At 39.0% G+C, this 17016-nt stretch overlaps 2 protein-coding genes across 3 annotated transcripts; both read left to right on the top strand.

Moving 5' to 3' along the window:
- Nucleotides 1-94: 94 nt before the first annotated feature.
- On the top strand, nucleotides 95-11877 carry LOC111326239 (polycomb complex protein BMI-1). Of its 2 annotated transcripts, none has more exons than XM_022930185.2 (10): nucleotides 95-287; nucleotides 2600-2746; nucleotides 3536-3632; nucleotides 4290-4345; nucleotides 5133-5192; nucleotides 6241-6325; nucleotides 6439-6466; nucleotides 8936-9034; nucleotides 10062-10145; nucleotides 10652-11877. In XM_022930185.2, exons 2-10 carry the CDS (start codon nucleotides 2641-2643, stop codon nucleotides 10976-10978), a joined length of 942 nt encoding a protein of 313 aa, XP_022785920.1. In that variant the 5' UTR covers nucleotides 95-287; nucleotides 2600-2640; the 3' UTR covers nucleotides 10979-11877. The 2 variants fall into 2 exon arrangements, with proteins under 2 accessions (XP_022785920.1, XP_088597356.1); XM_088741230.1 differs by lacking the exon at nucleotides 95-287 and adding an exon at nucleotides 2229-2389.
- A 314-nt stretch (nucleotides 11878-12191) lies between these two features.
- On the top strand, nucleotides 12192-15588 carry LOC111326223 (G protein-coupled receptor 161B-like). Its single transcript, XM_088741226.1, has one exon. The coding sequence runs from the start codon at nucleotides 13472-13474 to the stop codon at nucleotides 14513-14515; it is 1044 nt and encodes a 347-aa protein (XP_088597352.1). The 5' UTR covers nucleotides 12192-13471; the 3' UTR covers nucleotides 14516-15588.
- The last annotated feature ends 1428 nt before the right edge of the window (nucleotides 15589-17016 follow it).

A 17016-nucleotide genomic window follows, 5' to 3' on the forward strand; every position in this document is an offset into this window, starting at 1 on the left:
CCAAAATTATTCCTCATCAGTAGATTCACAACATTTTGTTGCCCCAATATCTGAGAGAATCACTGTAATTATGTAGAATGACGACCTTAACTTCTGTTAATTATTCAACTTCCACAGAAACCTGAAAAAGCAACATTAATTTTTATTGAAAGTTGTTTTGCATCAAACAGATGTTTATCCGTAATACGCCCCAGGAGAGACTGGTGCGACTGTCACGTGATTTCGCAACGCAACGTATCTACCTGAAATCAACTCGAAGCAATCAAGAAATTGTCGAGAAAAACACGGTAATTTCTCAACTTATATTGATATTCTTAGCCTAGATTTCACTACGACGTTAGATAAATTATTTAACTTTTGATGCACAGTAATTTTTTGCAGATTTGAAGCTATTTTGGTCGTATATTTCCTATTTAAAATTTTGCGTTATTCTTAGCTATCAGACCGCAATGCAAATCATGTCGTGACCACAGAAGCGTCAGACCAAATACGTCTCATGCACTCTTTCGACGAAATGGACATTTCATCACATAGGATCCTACCACCACTTAGAAACGTTATCTCACACAAAAAAAAAGACAATTTGGAAAATCTGGAATCGCAAATGCTTTGCTGGGATACGAACAGAATCACAACCTTATTTTAACCGGTTGGCAGAACTACTCATTCCCGATTGAGAATATTGGCAATGTGGCAAATTTTTTAGACGGTAGATTTTTTATGAGTCGCAAGTACATTTCAGATTCCTGTTTTCGATGTTGATGTTTAATTTGGCATCTAAATGGGTTCCGAGCTTGGAAACAATTCTGGTCTTGCCGTAAATTCTTTTGAAACCGAAAGTGAGAGAGACCAGAATGAATGCTTCAATTTAACGTACCGGAATAAATTTCGGGCCTGAAAATTATGCGCTTCGTTTGCAAAGAATTTAAGTTGCCCAACAATACAAGGAATTTCATTCTCGCTTGTCATTCAATTGCTTCCCTTTGAGTGATATATCGAGGTTATGTTTGGATTTCCTGTTTTAGCTTTTTTGCCCTTCCTACAATCATCTGTCGCAGGCCGCCCTGTGTCCCTCCGCCAAACTCGGTCAGACTTCCAAATGCAGTCAGTCAACGTTTAAACTTAATATTAATATTGGTTAACTGACCACAATTAAAACATTTATAGTTTTTTTATCATTCGGCTTTCAAACAGCCCGAAAACAGTTCCTAGCTGAACGAACTAAACATCTTTCTGGCCAAAGATGTCGGCCGAATGCCACCGAATTCAATGTTTACGGTCATGGTCAAACCTTGAACATATTAAACTGCGGAACTGTGATCTATATTCCAAACCTTCTTCACAGGTACCACTAAACCAAATGCCATCATTACACGTAGATCTCACATACCTAATAAAAGACTAAGGGGAATTAATCTGCCCTTAAAATTACGTAGAAGTGGAGTTTAAACCCCTTACCGTAAATGAAACTCACTTCGTCGGCCGAGATCCACTTTATAGGCTCGTCAACTAATATAAAAGTGATTCGGACGCATGAGAAAGCCTAACCCAGACACGTGTATATTTGAAAGCTCTATTTTGAGATCATTTACTATACGATTATCTTACCTCTGGGTAGCCTGCATAGCTGGCTTTTGTAAGCGCGTGTTCTGTTTTTTTTTCCCGGATATTCGATGAAAATTAAGGCGTCGGAGCCTAACTTAGTAGACGTTAGCGTCTCGCAGCCAAAAATTCTCACAGCTACGAAGCCCGTATTGAAAGTCTTCGAACATGACTGAGAAGCTATAAAATGAAACGAAGCTAGGATTCATTTAGTAAGAGTTTCATATAGTGAGGACCTTAGTTCAAAGGTAAGCAGACTTCAGAGAACTGGGAAAAAACATTTAGCTATTAAGCTTTACAAAGATAAATGATCGAAACTTCCGAGCTCATTCATCACCGCTTTAGAGGAAAAAAAATCTTGTTAATGAAATAAAATACAAGCTAAACCTTTTTGATATTAAAAACATGGTTTTCAGTCCTGTTCCGACGAGAATCTATCTATTTTACTATTATCTTAATTGCTTCTCTCTCCTTGGCGAAATTTTCGATGCCAGGCGAGGCTTATGATTTAAGTTCCCTCGCAGAAATTTTAGGCCCTAGTTTTTTTTTTTTTATAATTTGGATTCAAAACTTTGTTTATCAATGCTTGTGAATTTTATTTTTGGCCAACTGTGCGTACTGAAATATATATTTCAGCTTATTCTATCGGCAGGCGTCGCATATAGACTAAAACATAAACCGATAATGCCGGCTTTTTCTGCTCCTCGACTTGTCGGTGAAGTTTATCGGCGGCGGAGGAGACAGTATGGGTCTTTGAAGGAAAAAATTCAAGTGCGCCACGCATTAAGTTAGTTTTTCCGCTGTCAACATTTTGTCACTAAAATGAATTCATTAGCTTGTGGCGGTCAAATCATAGCTTCGTGGCCGATACGGCTCCTGTAGTTCTCGTGTTGAAATCTCAATTGCCCTCGACTATCATTCCTTAGAAGTATGGCCAGGTCGCGGCAAAGGGACTGCTTTCTATGATAATTAACGAATGTGTTTTCTTTTTTTTTAGCCTTTATATCAGGGAAGTGGAAGACATAATTTCAACGGAAGATGTTACGTTCTATGAAGATCCAAGATCTAAACTCTCACATTTTGTGCGTGTTATGTGGTGGATACTTAGTGGATGCCACAACTATTGTGGAGTGCCTGCATTCGTGTAAGTAAAATGGCAGAACACAGTAAAGAGTTCAGTAGCGTATTTTGGAATGACAAATTTTCGCCGAGAATGTAACATTGATAACTTTACTCCGATTCTAGACTTGAGACTGTTTGAAACCCTTCTCCTCTTCTCCGCAACAATTTCAGACAATCTTTAGTCCTGTATTCAATTTTTCCCTTCTTTTGTACCGCCGTAAGCAGGTACCAAAGGTCTTCATCACGTATTCGAAGACGTCTGCCTATCCCGCATAGCATAAAAAGGAAGTATGGCTGGAACACGGAACTGAGAGCTCCAGTGAATAACTTAATTCTAACAGGAAGATGATCGGAATGATTTAAACAGCGAATATCTAACAGAATTGCCTCAACTGAAAGGTTTTCTTGGTCGTTCATCTTCTCAAGTTGCTAGCATTGAACGGTGCTGAACACGAGGAGAAATGTTTTACTTTTTTTCAAAGATTTCAACTGAAGCATGAATTTCTTTGAATTCGTATGATTTGAATAACAAATGATAACAGGGTTAAAACCACATTCGGGTTACGGTTTTATTCCGGCCTAGTATGAAAGCCTATTCGGATTACGGGAGCGGGTAATCTTCCTTGAAAGCACCAACACTTCACCGTAAACACTCCTTTAAATTGCTTCGTGTGTTTCAGCGATCATTTGGTAGCTAAAATTGATCGATAAAAACAGTTGAGCGAAACTGAGCTATTTGGCTGAAACAGTTCGCAGCAGGGGTGAAATATTGTTGTTTTATATTGGTTTTTTTTTTTTTTTTTTTTTCTAGTTTGTCGCAGCTGCATTGTGAAATATCTCCAAGCATCCTATCACTGTCCTGTTTGTGATGTTGAAGTCCACAAGACTAAACCTCTGCTAAATATCAGGTTAGTATCGAGGTATTCTAAAGTTCATCAAGCTAGCGCCGTTCATCCGCAATGAATTTAGATTGTACCGAAAATTTGACCATGAGTAAAAAAACCGTAGTCTAAAGAGTGATGATGAACATCTAATTATTTCCGCAAAACCTGCAAGTTGCGAAAAAAAAAAACAAAAAACAAAATGAAAACAAGAATGGTTTAGCTGGTCAAAAAAAAAAAATGAGACCCGTTTAATTGTTAATCGATGTGGTATGAAGGGCTAACGCTCGAAACGTCAGTTTTAATTTTTTACGGTGGCCAGTTTACATTACCAACTCAGTTGATAAAACCAAATTATCTTGTGATGCTCCCTACCTGCGCAGCACCACAGTTTCTTTAGAAACTTACCCCTTGTTTTCATTTAGATAATTATTTGAGTGAGCGGGGTTAGGACAAGACTAATGAAGCCATTCAGAAAACACAAGCTTAGCTTGATTTTATTTGAAAATATTACATCAAGCATGTTTAAAAAAAGAGATGAAAATAGGTTAGAGTGACTTTAATCTTGGCTGAGTTGAATAAGCTATTAAAACTAGTAGGTTAAATAAAAAAAGGTTATCTGTTCCGAACAAGGCATCATTTGAGAATGGACTTTTAAAATCATTATTTCGTTATTTTTTTCAGGCCTGACCGAACTCTCCAAGAAATTGTCTTTAAACTTGTTCCCGGTCTCTACCAAGGTAATTAAACCACCGTTTGAAAGGAATTAGCAGTCTGTTTAAACAAACGTTAACAGTAGAGAGTGACCGGTATAAACTAGCTGGCCTGCTGCCCGCGCACAATGACAGTGAGAGATCTTTTAGGACTAGGCGTATGTTTTCAGTCCCAAATGTGAAAACAAAGAGGTTTAGAAATACTTTCATAATGCACTTTGCAATTAAACAACAATTGTAAATACAAAATTAATACTAGTATAGTTAGGAATTTTTATAGTTTGAATTTTTAAACATTTTGAATATAAGACAAGTAATTCAGCTTATAGCTGCAAGTTGTGGTTTTTTAATAAACGATTTACGGAATTCGTGCACTAAAACGAAGAATAAGGATAGTTCAGGTTCAACTTAATGAAATCCAAAACCATTCCACTTCGTCAAGATTTGTTCGACGTTTTCTGCGTTAGGGAAAAGGTTTTCTATGAGACGGTTTTCATTCTTTGTCCCCATCATATGTTACAGACTCAAGATTGTGACTTGGTAGCTTTTTCTACAAAGTGTTAGCAAAATATATCGGCAGCGGTCAACGTCTGACATGGATGATCCAAGGTAGTTGGTGGTACTACATATATGTATCATCGACTTCAGTTTATCACGTCTTGCAAACAGAAATCCGTGGCCGGTCAATTCACCCGGCAACACCCGAGAACTTTAAAGCTTTCTGTCAAGTAACGAAGATAATCTCACGATGAAACAATTCTGGATATTGACAAATAATACAGTTTTAAATCAATTCCACTCTAATTTTTTCCAGCTGAGCTGAAGCTTAAACAAGAATTCGAAGAAAAACAACGAGAAGAGAACAAATCGCCAGGTAATTTTTATGGATTTAAACTTAAATGTTTGTACACCCAGTCTTCTTCACTCGAAGCTAAGGTGAGAGATATTTTTATCGCGATGTGACATTTGATGAATACCTTTCACCAAAGTGGAGGTCCTCCACGGTGGCTAGTGGTATATATATACCGAGCCGTGCAGTGAAGCGGCGAGGAAAATATCCACCACCACTGAGCCACTGACACTGAGGTGAATAGTTGTTTTATTATATACTAAAACAGTGAGAAAATACGAAAAAAAAAATTAATTTGTCGCAATTATTCTTGTGATGTTTACAATATTTTCGGGCGCAAATCCCACGCGAGTTGCTCGAAGGTAAGCAAAAAATGATGTTCGGAGTTTGAGTAGCCAATCAGAGCGCTTTTTCAACGCTATGTATTGCGTTGGTATATGCTAAAATGTGAAAACTGTTACCTGTAATCATATACGACAACAAAGTTTACCTTTTAATCAACTACCACGCATGGTTGTGGCGGTGTCAATCATCTCTAAGGAATAGTTGTTTATTCCGTGTAAAAATAAACGATCTCAAGCTGAAACCTTTTAAAAGGGTTCTTTTCTGGGCTCTTACACCCTGGGGAGGAACTTGAACTAATTGTTTCTGGTAGTGCGCTGCTGGCTTTTCAGTACCCTTAGCCCATAATATTCTACGCTGTGGCTAATCCCAGATCCCATCTTAGTCAGTTTTGGTCATACTTTAACAACTTTGTAATCGTGAATCTAACCATTTTTCAATCCATACTTCCAGAATTTTCTTACCCCCAAATCCCGAAAATGTGCGACTCCATTCTCGTAATTCTACTAAAAATGCAACCCCGTTGTAGTCAATCTTATCGTTAAAATGAGACCTCATTCATGGATACATCCCATCGGTCTATTCCTAGGAAGTATCACCTCCTACCTGGGCTCTTATGATACGCTACTAAGTAAGGTAACAACATTGAAATCGTTATTAGCGAATTCAGCTTTAAAGTAGAAGTAGTTGGCGGTGAGATAGCTTATAAGGTTTTTCTTCCCTTGTTTAGAGGAAAATGAAGCTGCGAATGAAATCACGGACAAGAAAGAGATTATAATGGATGATCCAGTTTTTATCACTCTGGAATACTACAGGTAAGGCTGGCAGACGGAAGCTGTTTTATTTCAAGGCTCGTGTTAGACGGCTTTAACTCAAATAGTAGAAGTTAAGCAATTTTTAATTTCGGATCCTCCCTCTCTCTGTACAGGCGTAAAAGAAACTGGTCGGAAAATCAGGTATGTTGGACTGTGGGAAACTCGAAAGATGACCTATTTTTCATCTAGTCATTATATATCTCGTTGAGAAGTTGTGGCGTGGAAAGGGGAAGGGAATTGTTGAGACATACCACCTTGAACTTGTAGCTACGATAGTCTTGAATTTCAAAAGCCTTTCTTCTGATACACCAAATAGAACGTGTTTTATTAAAATCAACTTGGAGTCTTACAACTGGATTACATAAACTTAAAAAAAAATTGAGGAAAAAATTGTTTAGAACGCGAAACTTATCTTTTAATTTATCCTGGGTATAAAAAAGGGTAAAAAAATCCATTTAATTATTTAATTATATATGAATAAAGGCTGATAGTTTCGAAAGAAACTGTTTGGGGCTGCGTCGGTGGGAGTAACGAAATAATTTGGATATATCAACAAAGTTGAAATGGTAAATTGGCCACCGTAATGATTACAAAAGCTGACGTTTCGAGCGTTAGCCCTTCGTCGGAGCGAATAGAGGAATTGTGGGTTGTGTGTGCTTTTAAAGGCAGAAAATGGAGCTACGTTATTGGTGGGTGCATGGCAACGAGAAAAACATGAATAAATTAGTGGAATGAAAAGCGTTCATTGATCCCTGTGGGATTGAGACTGCCGGTTTGAAAGATGAGCTTTTGTTCAAGATTTTTACGGCTTTCCGTGCCACCTAAGTGCAAGGAAAGACCGCAGATTGCCATATGTTGCTTAGAATGATTAGGTAAATTAAAATGTCTAGCGACTGGTTTAGATGTGTCCTTGTCATTCCTTTCCACGTCTCGAAGGTGTTCTCGGAATCGGTCACCTAGTCTTCTGCCCGTTTCGCCGATGTATATCTTTTTGCAATAAGTGCAAGTTATGCAATAGATTACATTAGCGGAGGTGCACGTGAAGTGATCGGTGATCTTAATGGATCGTTTAGGTCCCGATATTTTATCAGTGTTGTGAATGAAAGGACACGTTTTGCATCGCGCACGAGCGCATTTAAAAGTGCCTGGTTGCTCATTAGTCTGAAAAGAACTTCTGACCAAAAAATTGCCTAAGTTTTTGACGCTACAAAAACTTAGGCAATTTTTTGGTCAGAAGTTCTTTTCAGACTAATGAGCAACCAGGCACTTTTAAATGCGCTCGTGCGCGATGCAAAACGTGTCCTTTCATTCACAACACTGATAAAATATCGGGACCTAAACGATCCATTAAGATCACCGATCACTTCACGTGCACCTCCGCTAATGTAATCTATTGCATAACTTGCACTTATTGCAAAAAGATATACATCGGCGAAACGGGCAGAAGACTAGGTGACCGATTCCGAGAACACCTTCGAGACGTGGAAAGGAATGACAAGGACACATCTAAACCAGTCGCTAGACATTTTAATTTACCTAATCATTCTAAGCAACATATGGCAATCTGCGGTCTTTCCTTGCACTTAGGTGGCACGGAAAGCCGTAAAAATCTTGAACAAAAGCTCATCTTTCAAACCGGCAGTCTCAATCCCACAGGGATCAATGAACGCTTTTCATTCCACTAATTTATTCATGTTTTTCTCGTTGCCATGCACCCACCAATAACGTAGCTCCATTTTCTGCCTTTAAAAGCACACACAACCCACAATTCCTCTATTCGCTCCGACGAAGGGCTAACGCTCGAAACGTCAGCTTTTGTAATCATTACGGTGGCCAATTTACCATTTCAACTTTGTTGATATATCCAAATTATTTAATTATATATGAGTTCGTTGATGCAGTTATAAATAAACGAGTCAGCTAGTCTCCTCGTTTTGCAACTGGTGGATGGCAGTTGATATTTTCGTTTCTTTCGGAGTTTGTATGCTGGCTTGTTGGAGGCTGGAATGATGTCGTAGATCTTGCTAGACGAGTTGTTAGCTTTCGACTGAAAGAGTTGCCACTGCTTTACTGTTCAGTACAACTTCTTCAGTTACAAGTTTGAGGCATCTAGTATTTCACCACACGCTTTGTGCTTCTTTAATTTGTGCGCTTGTGCGAACACAGCGGTCAAACGTCGGATATGCATGAGGGGATCAATTTGTCTCACAAAATAAGGGAAAGAAAGTTGAAACCTTCATGAACTTCTGTAAAAGAAAATAGAAGTAGGGAAAAAAATCGACTCCACGCTTTTCGAACACAAACCCTATTCATATCCTGTGTTATTTACCATTCTGTTTTGAGCTTTACCAAAAACGTCAAACACTTTTAAATTAAACACCGTGACTTACCGCCTTTTGTGGTTGCTTGCGAGCGCTTTTAAGACAACTTGGTTATTACTTCCCGAGAGCACGCTACCTAGTCATTATAATCTTCGCACATGCGCAAATGTTTGGCCGCTGTGTTGCTTGTGTGTTTACTCACAATCGAGACTGGACAGTTTGTTGTTAGTAATTTAAACTGCAGAACAGTCTTTTTTTAGGGGGCTGCAGGTGTCTTTTCTTTATCTAGATTTTTCCTACTCGTTATCTACGATGCCCTTCTGCGATGACTGTCGATGTGCTGAAAAAATTCCTTGTAGTCAAGTTCGCCATACCTAACACTCATCAGGTTAATAGTTTCATTTTTTTTTTTTTTCATTAATTGCTTTCGTAAATCAGAGTCGAGGGGTCTTAGCAAAGGAGATCTACAGGTTTGGCGAATTGCACCCTGAGACAATACGTGTAATTCTCGCAGTGTCTCTATTGACGAAAGGCCGGCAGGGGTATCCATGGATACCAGAAAGTTTTCAAAAAAAGACTTGACGAATTTCTAGGGGGGTAACAAGGTGGTTTCAATTCCAGTGGTGGAGAAAGCGATGGCGTGATGGGCAGCTCTTCCCAGAAAAAAGGGTCACAAGGCTCCTTTCCCCTAAAGAGAGGGGGAGGGGTGGGGTGGGGTGTAGAGGCATATTCCCTAGGTCAAAGCTAAGTAATTTTCAACGTTCTGAGCATCAAAAAGTCCAAAGTCCAAGGAAAATAAACGGTGGCGAGAGTTCTAATATTACATTATAGCTTCTGACTTTTAATTGAAATACCTGGTAACTTACGATACGCGAAAATCTGGTCAAGGGCGCTTATGTGTTGGCAGTGGTCCTTGTCGTGTCATACCGAGAAAACTAAGATAAGTGTCAACTCCGGTAATGAGCCGTTTACAGCTCTTGAGAGTTGAGTCCTTCTATGAGTTCAGTCAGTTTGCGGGATTGTGTTTCCGAAAGCACAATTTAAGTGAATGATTTATATCATTACAAAAGAGTGAGCTGGCATGACGCCATGATTGTACAACAGTTAACGGCTTGATCGAAGATTGAAAAAGAGAACAGGAAAACGAATTTCAATCAGATGTATGAAAGTGATCCTCGCAGTAATGAACCCTACTTTTGTAGTAGTGGAAATGCGGCCATTGCTGCGAGAATCGCTTTCATACATTCCATGAAACCGCACTACACATATATGATTCATGTTTTCAAATTCATTGAATTTCAATCACTTTAGCATTATGGAAGAAAACGTGATATTTGACTGTACTTTTAAACCATCCCCATAAAATTATACCTATTATCTGAATGTTTTGTTGTTGTTTTCATTTTACACTCAAGGTTGAAATGATCCGTAGTGATGAAATACTAGACGGTCACCTAACCATCAGAGAAGTTTCCCGAATGTACGGGCTGTACGCCAAGGTAGGTTTGCCAATGTTTAACATTGTTATTAAGCAAAGATTTATAATAGAAAAAGATGGAATACTAATGGGTAAGTCCCAATAATACAATGGAAAGAATATCTTTGATTCACTTTTACCCGATGAAGTTGTTATAATGCTGGCATCAAAACCTCATTGCTTTTCAAAATATTTAGCTATGATGGTCGTAGATTTTTCAGTTTTATCACAAGAGTTCATCGCTGAATTGTTAATCTGAATTTTCAAATTTTCAAATTGCAATATCGACTGACACATTAACCTGTTACACTCTAACATCAGTATGCATATTCTCCATACTGTTCTCTATACATTTCCTAAGGTACTGACAAGGAGAATTTGTTAAATAATCAAGAGCTTCTTAGTGATCATTTCTCTTATTCTCGTTACCTTATTGAATGATCCAGGGATGATAATGCAATGAGAAATTAGATTTTAGTCACTCTTATGGGAAAAAAAGGTTAAGGTGTATTTTTTACTTTTCCTCAGTCCTTTCTTGATCTTGAATATGCCATCCTGGAATTCCCGACAACAGGAGAACCATCCATTCCAAGAAAAGTAAAATTAGACATCAATCCATGGACAAAGATCAAGATTAAGAGAAGGAAAAAGAGAAATAAGAAATTAAAACAAACGATGGCAACAGAACTATTACCAAGAAATGAAACTGTTACGGAATCGAAAAGCGAACAACAAAGTTTACAAAACAATCTCGATGGACTCTTTTTACAAAATGGCGAAACACCATCTTTTCCCGATACGCCTCCGACTATTGATGAAATACCAGGCTTGAAAAATATCAATTCGCCCGTTTGAAGTCACGTGAGGAGCACGTGATCACTGCATGTCTTTGATCGACAGGTCGGTACGCACGAGGGTACACGTCCCTGCAACCAGTTTCTTGCGACTCATTTCTCCACTTTAAATCTTAACACAGGGATTCCCTTCTCCCCAAACCCTCCTTAATGTAACGAGTTTTCCAGGCGTTTGGTAAGTGCACCGGTTGCGCATGCGCCAGCACAGTGAGGCGAATGTAAGGCGATGAGAAAGAAAGAGAAGCTAAGAACGGCCCACAGGCAGGAATTATATCAGGAGGACCTTTTTTTGAAAATCGGTTAACAAGTGTCTTGTCACACTTCTCCTCTGTCCTTCGTTTTAATCGCTATATGTTCGCCGAAACGCCTTGGAATTTCTGCCGAAACTATTGTGCCCCAACTATATAAACTCGTAACACTGGTAATAAGTGTTAAACCTATCAAAAAATATTATTTCGTTCATTTTGATCGACTAGCGGCTAGCGCTAGTTTAGGGTTTAAATCTACACCTGGATTCGCTTTCTCTTCCATTAAAGCGTCTAACAGTTTGCGGTATACTATCTTAGTGTACAAGGCAAAACTGAATGAAGTGTAAGCAAGAAGTTGAGACTCTCTGCTCAGCTGTAAAACTGGCCGAATAATTTACTCTGACCCTGGGTTGGCTGAATCGCGGTTAATCAACCTGGCCCAAAGTGTGAGCGGTTTTTGTGATCCAGCAAACGATTAATGAAAGTCAACGACGGCTGTCGGGCGAAGATTTAAGCTGATATTTTTCGGTGATTACCGGCCTCTGATAAATGGTAGAGTCCTCATGAAAAAGCTCCATGAAAATAAGCGCGATAACAATTTGTAAGGAAAGGGCTATTTTTACATTTGCTAATAAAGTTTAAGGAACATCTATATAGACCACTTTCATAAATGGCTGCTGGATTAATATTCCTTTGTTTAAATTTAAATTTGCCTAGGTGGCCTCGTTCTCCAGTACAAAATTCAAAAGAATACATTATCTCAAGCGAGGCCACCCAGGCAAATTTAAATCTAACCAAAAGAATATTAATCCGGTAGCCATTTATGAAAGTGGTCTATAAAGGGGGCTGATCTCTCGTTGTCTCATCTTGGAAAAAAGAAAATCACAGTAGCTTATGACTTAATCGACTTTCGCATTTAATAAACTTTTCGATGGTATATAGTTTGTGATGGTTTGTTAGAAGAAGAGCACGCACGATTTTGTTTCGTGAAGGCACTCGCGAAGGTCTGGATCAACTAGCACTGACGTGCGGTTAGGTCTAATTCTGCTGAAAGAAAAACTGACAATGTCTCTATTGTTTCACGAAGCTCTTGATCAAATCACTCCGTTTTAAACGACAACTCAGTTTCAGTGACCGTACATAGTTTTAGGCTGTTGAATCTGCCACGTTTCGAAATTTTCCAGCAAACGAACTATATTTCAGTACATGAATAACAATTACACCCTTGAGGCAGTACTTGCTAAAAATATGTGCTAGAACTAAAAATAGGCGTTCCTCCGATTGAGTCATTAATAGACTACACAATGCTTCATTAGGGATGTCACATCCCTATTGTGCCTGTACTGGAGCTCGTCGTGTTTCAGTAACCGCTTGATTTCCGATTGATTACTCAAGGGAGTCCCTCAAACAGCGGCCCCGGAAGATAAATTTATACATGGTGTTATGGGAAGATTCAAGTCTTAGGAAAAGTCATTATTTACTGCTATTGGAGTAAAATTTTGAGCAAAAATCTTTTAGCATTGTTGAGTTTTTTCATTTATAGGCTGGGCTGTGTGGATGTTGAATAATTTATCATAAAACCAGGATTACATAATCGTATCACAGCGTACGTGTTGCTCACGCGGTTTTGCTTAAGAAGTTTTCAAGTTACACACCATTGTTCAGTTCTTATTCTCTGGATTAAGCAAGTATTTTTGGCTCGCAGCCATTGACTGGCTTTCCAAGGCGAGTCTGGTTCTGTCCTGGTGTACCGGTTCACAAGGGAATTACCATTGTTCTTTCTTTGTTTAGGAGTTATCGGTTAGCTATTGCGTATTGTTTGGTCTTTTGTATTGGCTCTTGTGAACCGGTACACGAGGACAGAACCGCGAGTCTTTAAGAGATATGCACTTATGCAGAGGTACTTTATAGCTTACGAGTTTGAGTGGTGGGGTTTTTCCCTTTCATACTTTTCATTGAGAAAAAAAAGAAGAAAGATTGGTTGTTGGGTGTTAAATAAGAGCGACAATGAAATAAATGAATAGGCAATCAAACCACAAGGTTACGTAGCAATTATCGACAATTCATAAGGAAAAACCTCTTTTATGAAGCAAAACTCGGAAACGTGACAAGAAAACAGGTGCGTTCAGATACTATTGTTGCTGTTTCTTCGGTGCTTCAAGATTAAACAGCTCTTGGAAAGCCAAGCGCCCGAAACTGGGATTACTCTGACCATCTGAGGAGTTCGCATCTGAGGTAGGTTCCAAATGTCCGGAAATTTCACCAACTTTTGCTGTACCGATCTGGCCACCAGCGAAAACTTCTCCCTGGTGACTTCAACTTGGCCGACAAGCGTTGTTGTTTTAACTGCTGTTATCATGATTGCAATAAACTTGGCCACGATTGTTGGAAACGCTTTAGTCACCGTAGCACTGGTTAAGATGAATGCCCTGAAGGTTATCCCAGCGAACAAAGACGCTATCGTATCGCTGGCGGTTGCCGATCTCTTGGTTGGTCTACTTGTCATGCCTTGTGCGATAGGCAGTGTTGTGGCGGGAAAGTGGCGCTTTGGACGAGTGTGGGGAAAACTCACCGCTTTTGGAAACTTTTTGTTCTGCATTTCATCTATCATGCATCTAACACTGCTTTCTGTCGACCGTTACGTGGCGATTTCTCGCCCCCTCGTCTATTCATCAGTGGTGACCAAGAACAGAGTTCGAGGCGCCTGTCTCTTGTTATGGATATATTCAACATTATGGGCATTGCCGTCTTTATTCGGCGTTGTTACATACGAGTGCTTTATTCCTTACATCCGGAAATGTTTCGAGACGGAATGGCCTCGTGGGAAAGGAGCTGTTTGGTTCACTGCCTCAGTGGTTTGCTGTACCTATGGGGCAGCGGTTTTAGTCATGTGTTGTGTTCACTTCAAGATCTTCAACATAGTTGCAAATCAATCCAGAAGAATTTCGGTGGAACTCAAAAAATTTCGAGCAAACAATGGCTTGGAAACGAGAACGAACGTTGCTTCAGGTAGAAAAGGAGCTTTAACAATCCTTATTGCCATTGGAACTTACGTGGTGTGTTGGTCGCCATTTTGTTTACTACTTATTGTGCAAACCGCTCATGGCAAGGCCACAGGAGGACCAACTGTAGATATAACAACAATGTTCATTGGCTTTGCAAACAGCGCTTGTAATCCACTCATATATTCTATTAGATACAAAAGTTTTCGCATAGCTGTCAAGCGTATGTTTGCGAGGAGCAATTATTACATAAAGAATCTGTTTTGGTCGGGGATTTCTAACGCCTAAACGGACTTGGAATCAAATGTTGCAGAAGTTTTCAAAGTATGGTTTTCTCTCAAGACGGATTGGATGTCGGAGACGTAATCAGAAGGGCAGAGCGATACGAACTGGTGCAAATCGAACCGACTGAATCGGAAGAAATAAAATATCGATGCCGCTTACAACTTTGTCGTCTACGATCCAATGAAAGCTGTATTTTCTGAGTCGTAAGTCGGTGTTCGCCGGTATCAGACTGTACTCGAAGGGCCCGAGAACTGGCATGCACTGTGATTGGTTGGTTCTTCCGTTTCTGCTTGCGACTCCGACAATCTAGTTTATACTGGATTATATGCAGGATCGGAAGAAAGTGAAACTGTTCTGTTTCTTCCGAATCCATCGAGCTTATGACTCCGCGTACGACTCTATTTTCTAATTTAATCGGGTTGGAAGTGCTCTTAAGACTTCGACTCCGTCGCCGATGAAAACCAGACTTGATGCAGTTCTATTTTTTCTCTCAACCGACTACTGGCTGTTAAGCTTCTTTTTTTTTTTTAAATTTCATGGCTGTTTATCATTGAAAGTAATTTTATCTACTTTTGATATAATTTCAGAGCTGAGCAAAGAGTTTCCAGCACTCTGATTGGTCGAGCGGTTCCTTATATGAACCGCTCCACGCGGTTTATATAAAATGTTCAAATAAAATGTTATGATTTTAGAAGTTTCTCTGTTGTTCAGCCCTGAAATTGTACTAAAACAAGATTTCGTCAGGTTCGATGAATATTGTCGAATAATCCCCTTGACTTCGTCTCGGGGATTATTCGACGATATTCATCTTACCTTCGGCGAATAATTGTTAAATATTGAATTAAGAGATGTAAATAAACCTCACGTTCGCAAAGACAGAGGAAAAAACAAAACAAGCGTTTCCATTGATAACTGATACGCCATATAGCATGCCAGTGTTATTTTTCCAACGTCAGACTCAAATTAAGGAAGTCACCTCCACCCTTGAAAAAATGAGTAACAAATGTTGGAAAATATTACTTCTTAAAAATTTGGGGAAAATTTCTGAAATAAACGTAACTATTTATGAATTCGAATTTCGTTTGGCAAAAATTTTCATTTTACGTTCCGAAGAGTACTGTTAAGTGGTTAATTATTAGCGGTGTTTAATTTTTTCTATTTTCGCGGAAGGGGACTTTGCGCGAAATTTAAACACCGCGAAGTCGGAGTTGGCCGGCCGCCATCTTGAATTTATAAGTATGACACCCAAATCCAATAAACGCAGAATTATTTACTACAAAACAACATTTATTGCACAAATCAAACCTTAAAAATATTATTTACATATTATTTGCATATTGTTAGACGAATTTTTAGCACTGTAATAAATGTAAATACCATTACGAGTACAATAAATAACTATCACGGGTCCACATTTTAAAATATTAATAAAGGTGTCAAGCAGATGGAGAAAAAGCACTGTACGAAAATATAAGAGTTCAAGACAACGAATGTTCGTAAATAGAAACGCGAGAATCACGTAATTGCATCACTACTCTCAACTCTTTCACACGTCTTGCTGAAGCCTTGGCACACTATTATAATAATAAATAATACTTTTGGGACTCATTTTCACGTCTTTCTTTATGGAAAAATTAGAACAATGAAACAGAGGAAACCACGAAATTAAAACACCGCTAAAAACGCTGAAACTTTGAATGCGCGAAATTAAACCATTCTACAATAATTGATCGCATGATTTCTATCGGAGTGAGTGGTTACACAGCAGTAAATTGTGAGCGAGTGGTTACATGGCTAATTCTGTGTAACCACTCACTCCAACAGACTGTTGAAAGCTGAGCGATTCCGTCAAATATTTCCAAGAAGAAGCAAGTACGTTCCATAAAGGGGGTAAGTTTCTAAAGAAACCGTGGCGCTGCGTCGGTGGGAGTAACAAGGTAATTTGGTTACATCAACTAAGTAGAAATTGTAAAGAGTTAAAAAGCTGAGGTTTCGTTTTTAGTATTCTACTAATTCATTCTTGTTTTTGTCGTCACCATGTTCCCACCAATAGTGTAGCTTCACTTTCTGTCTATAAACACACACCATACAACCCACAATTCCTCCATTCGCTCTGACGAAGGGCCAACGCTCAAAACGTCAGCTTTTTAACTCTTTACGGTGGCCAATTTACAATTTCAACTTAGTTCATAAAACCAAATTACCAAGTACGTTCCAGCCAGATTCTTTTAAAAATTCCGTGCGACTGTGGCTTGGTTCCCCTGCTGTCTACACTATTTCTTGAGGGTAACGGTCGACCGTTTGCCATAAAAAGGCTAAAAAATTAGCTTTTAGCCATTAAAGTTGACACTTTTAAATAAGTTAGCGGCTAAAATTTTCTCATGTATCTGCGACTGAAAGAAATTGATCGTTAGCTGTAAAATGACTAAGAGTATAAAGGTTGGCCGTCACCCCATTAAAACCCTCACTCTATAAGAAACCCGGTCGAGAACCAAAGAGGAATG

The sequence above is a fragment of the Stylophora pistillata genome, chromosome 12 (assembly GCF_964205215.1).
Source record: "Stylophora pistillata chromosome 12, jaStyPist1.2, whole genome shotgun sequence".
Classification (NCBI taxonomy): domain Eukaryota; kingdom Metazoa; phylum Cnidaria; class Anthozoa; order Scleractinia; family Pocilloporidae; genus Stylophora; species Stylophora pistillata.

Coding starts and splice junctions, on each gene's coding strand:
- LOC111326223 (XM_088741226.1), top strand. CDS start 13,472: ATGTCCGGAAATTTCACCAACTTTTGCTGTACCGATCTGGCCACCAGC.
- LOC111326239 (XM_022930185.2), top strand. CDS start 2,641: ATGTTACGTTCTATGAAGATCCAAGATCTAAACTCTCACATTTTGTGC. Junction 4,346..5,132: donor TGTTCCCGGTCTCTACCAAG/GTAATTAAACCA, acceptor AATTTTTTCCAG/CTGAGCTGAAGCTTAAACAA. Junction 5,193..6,240: donor AGAAGAGAACAAATCGCCAG/GTAATTTTTATG, acceptor TCCCTTGTTTAG/AGGAAAATGAAGCTGCGAAT.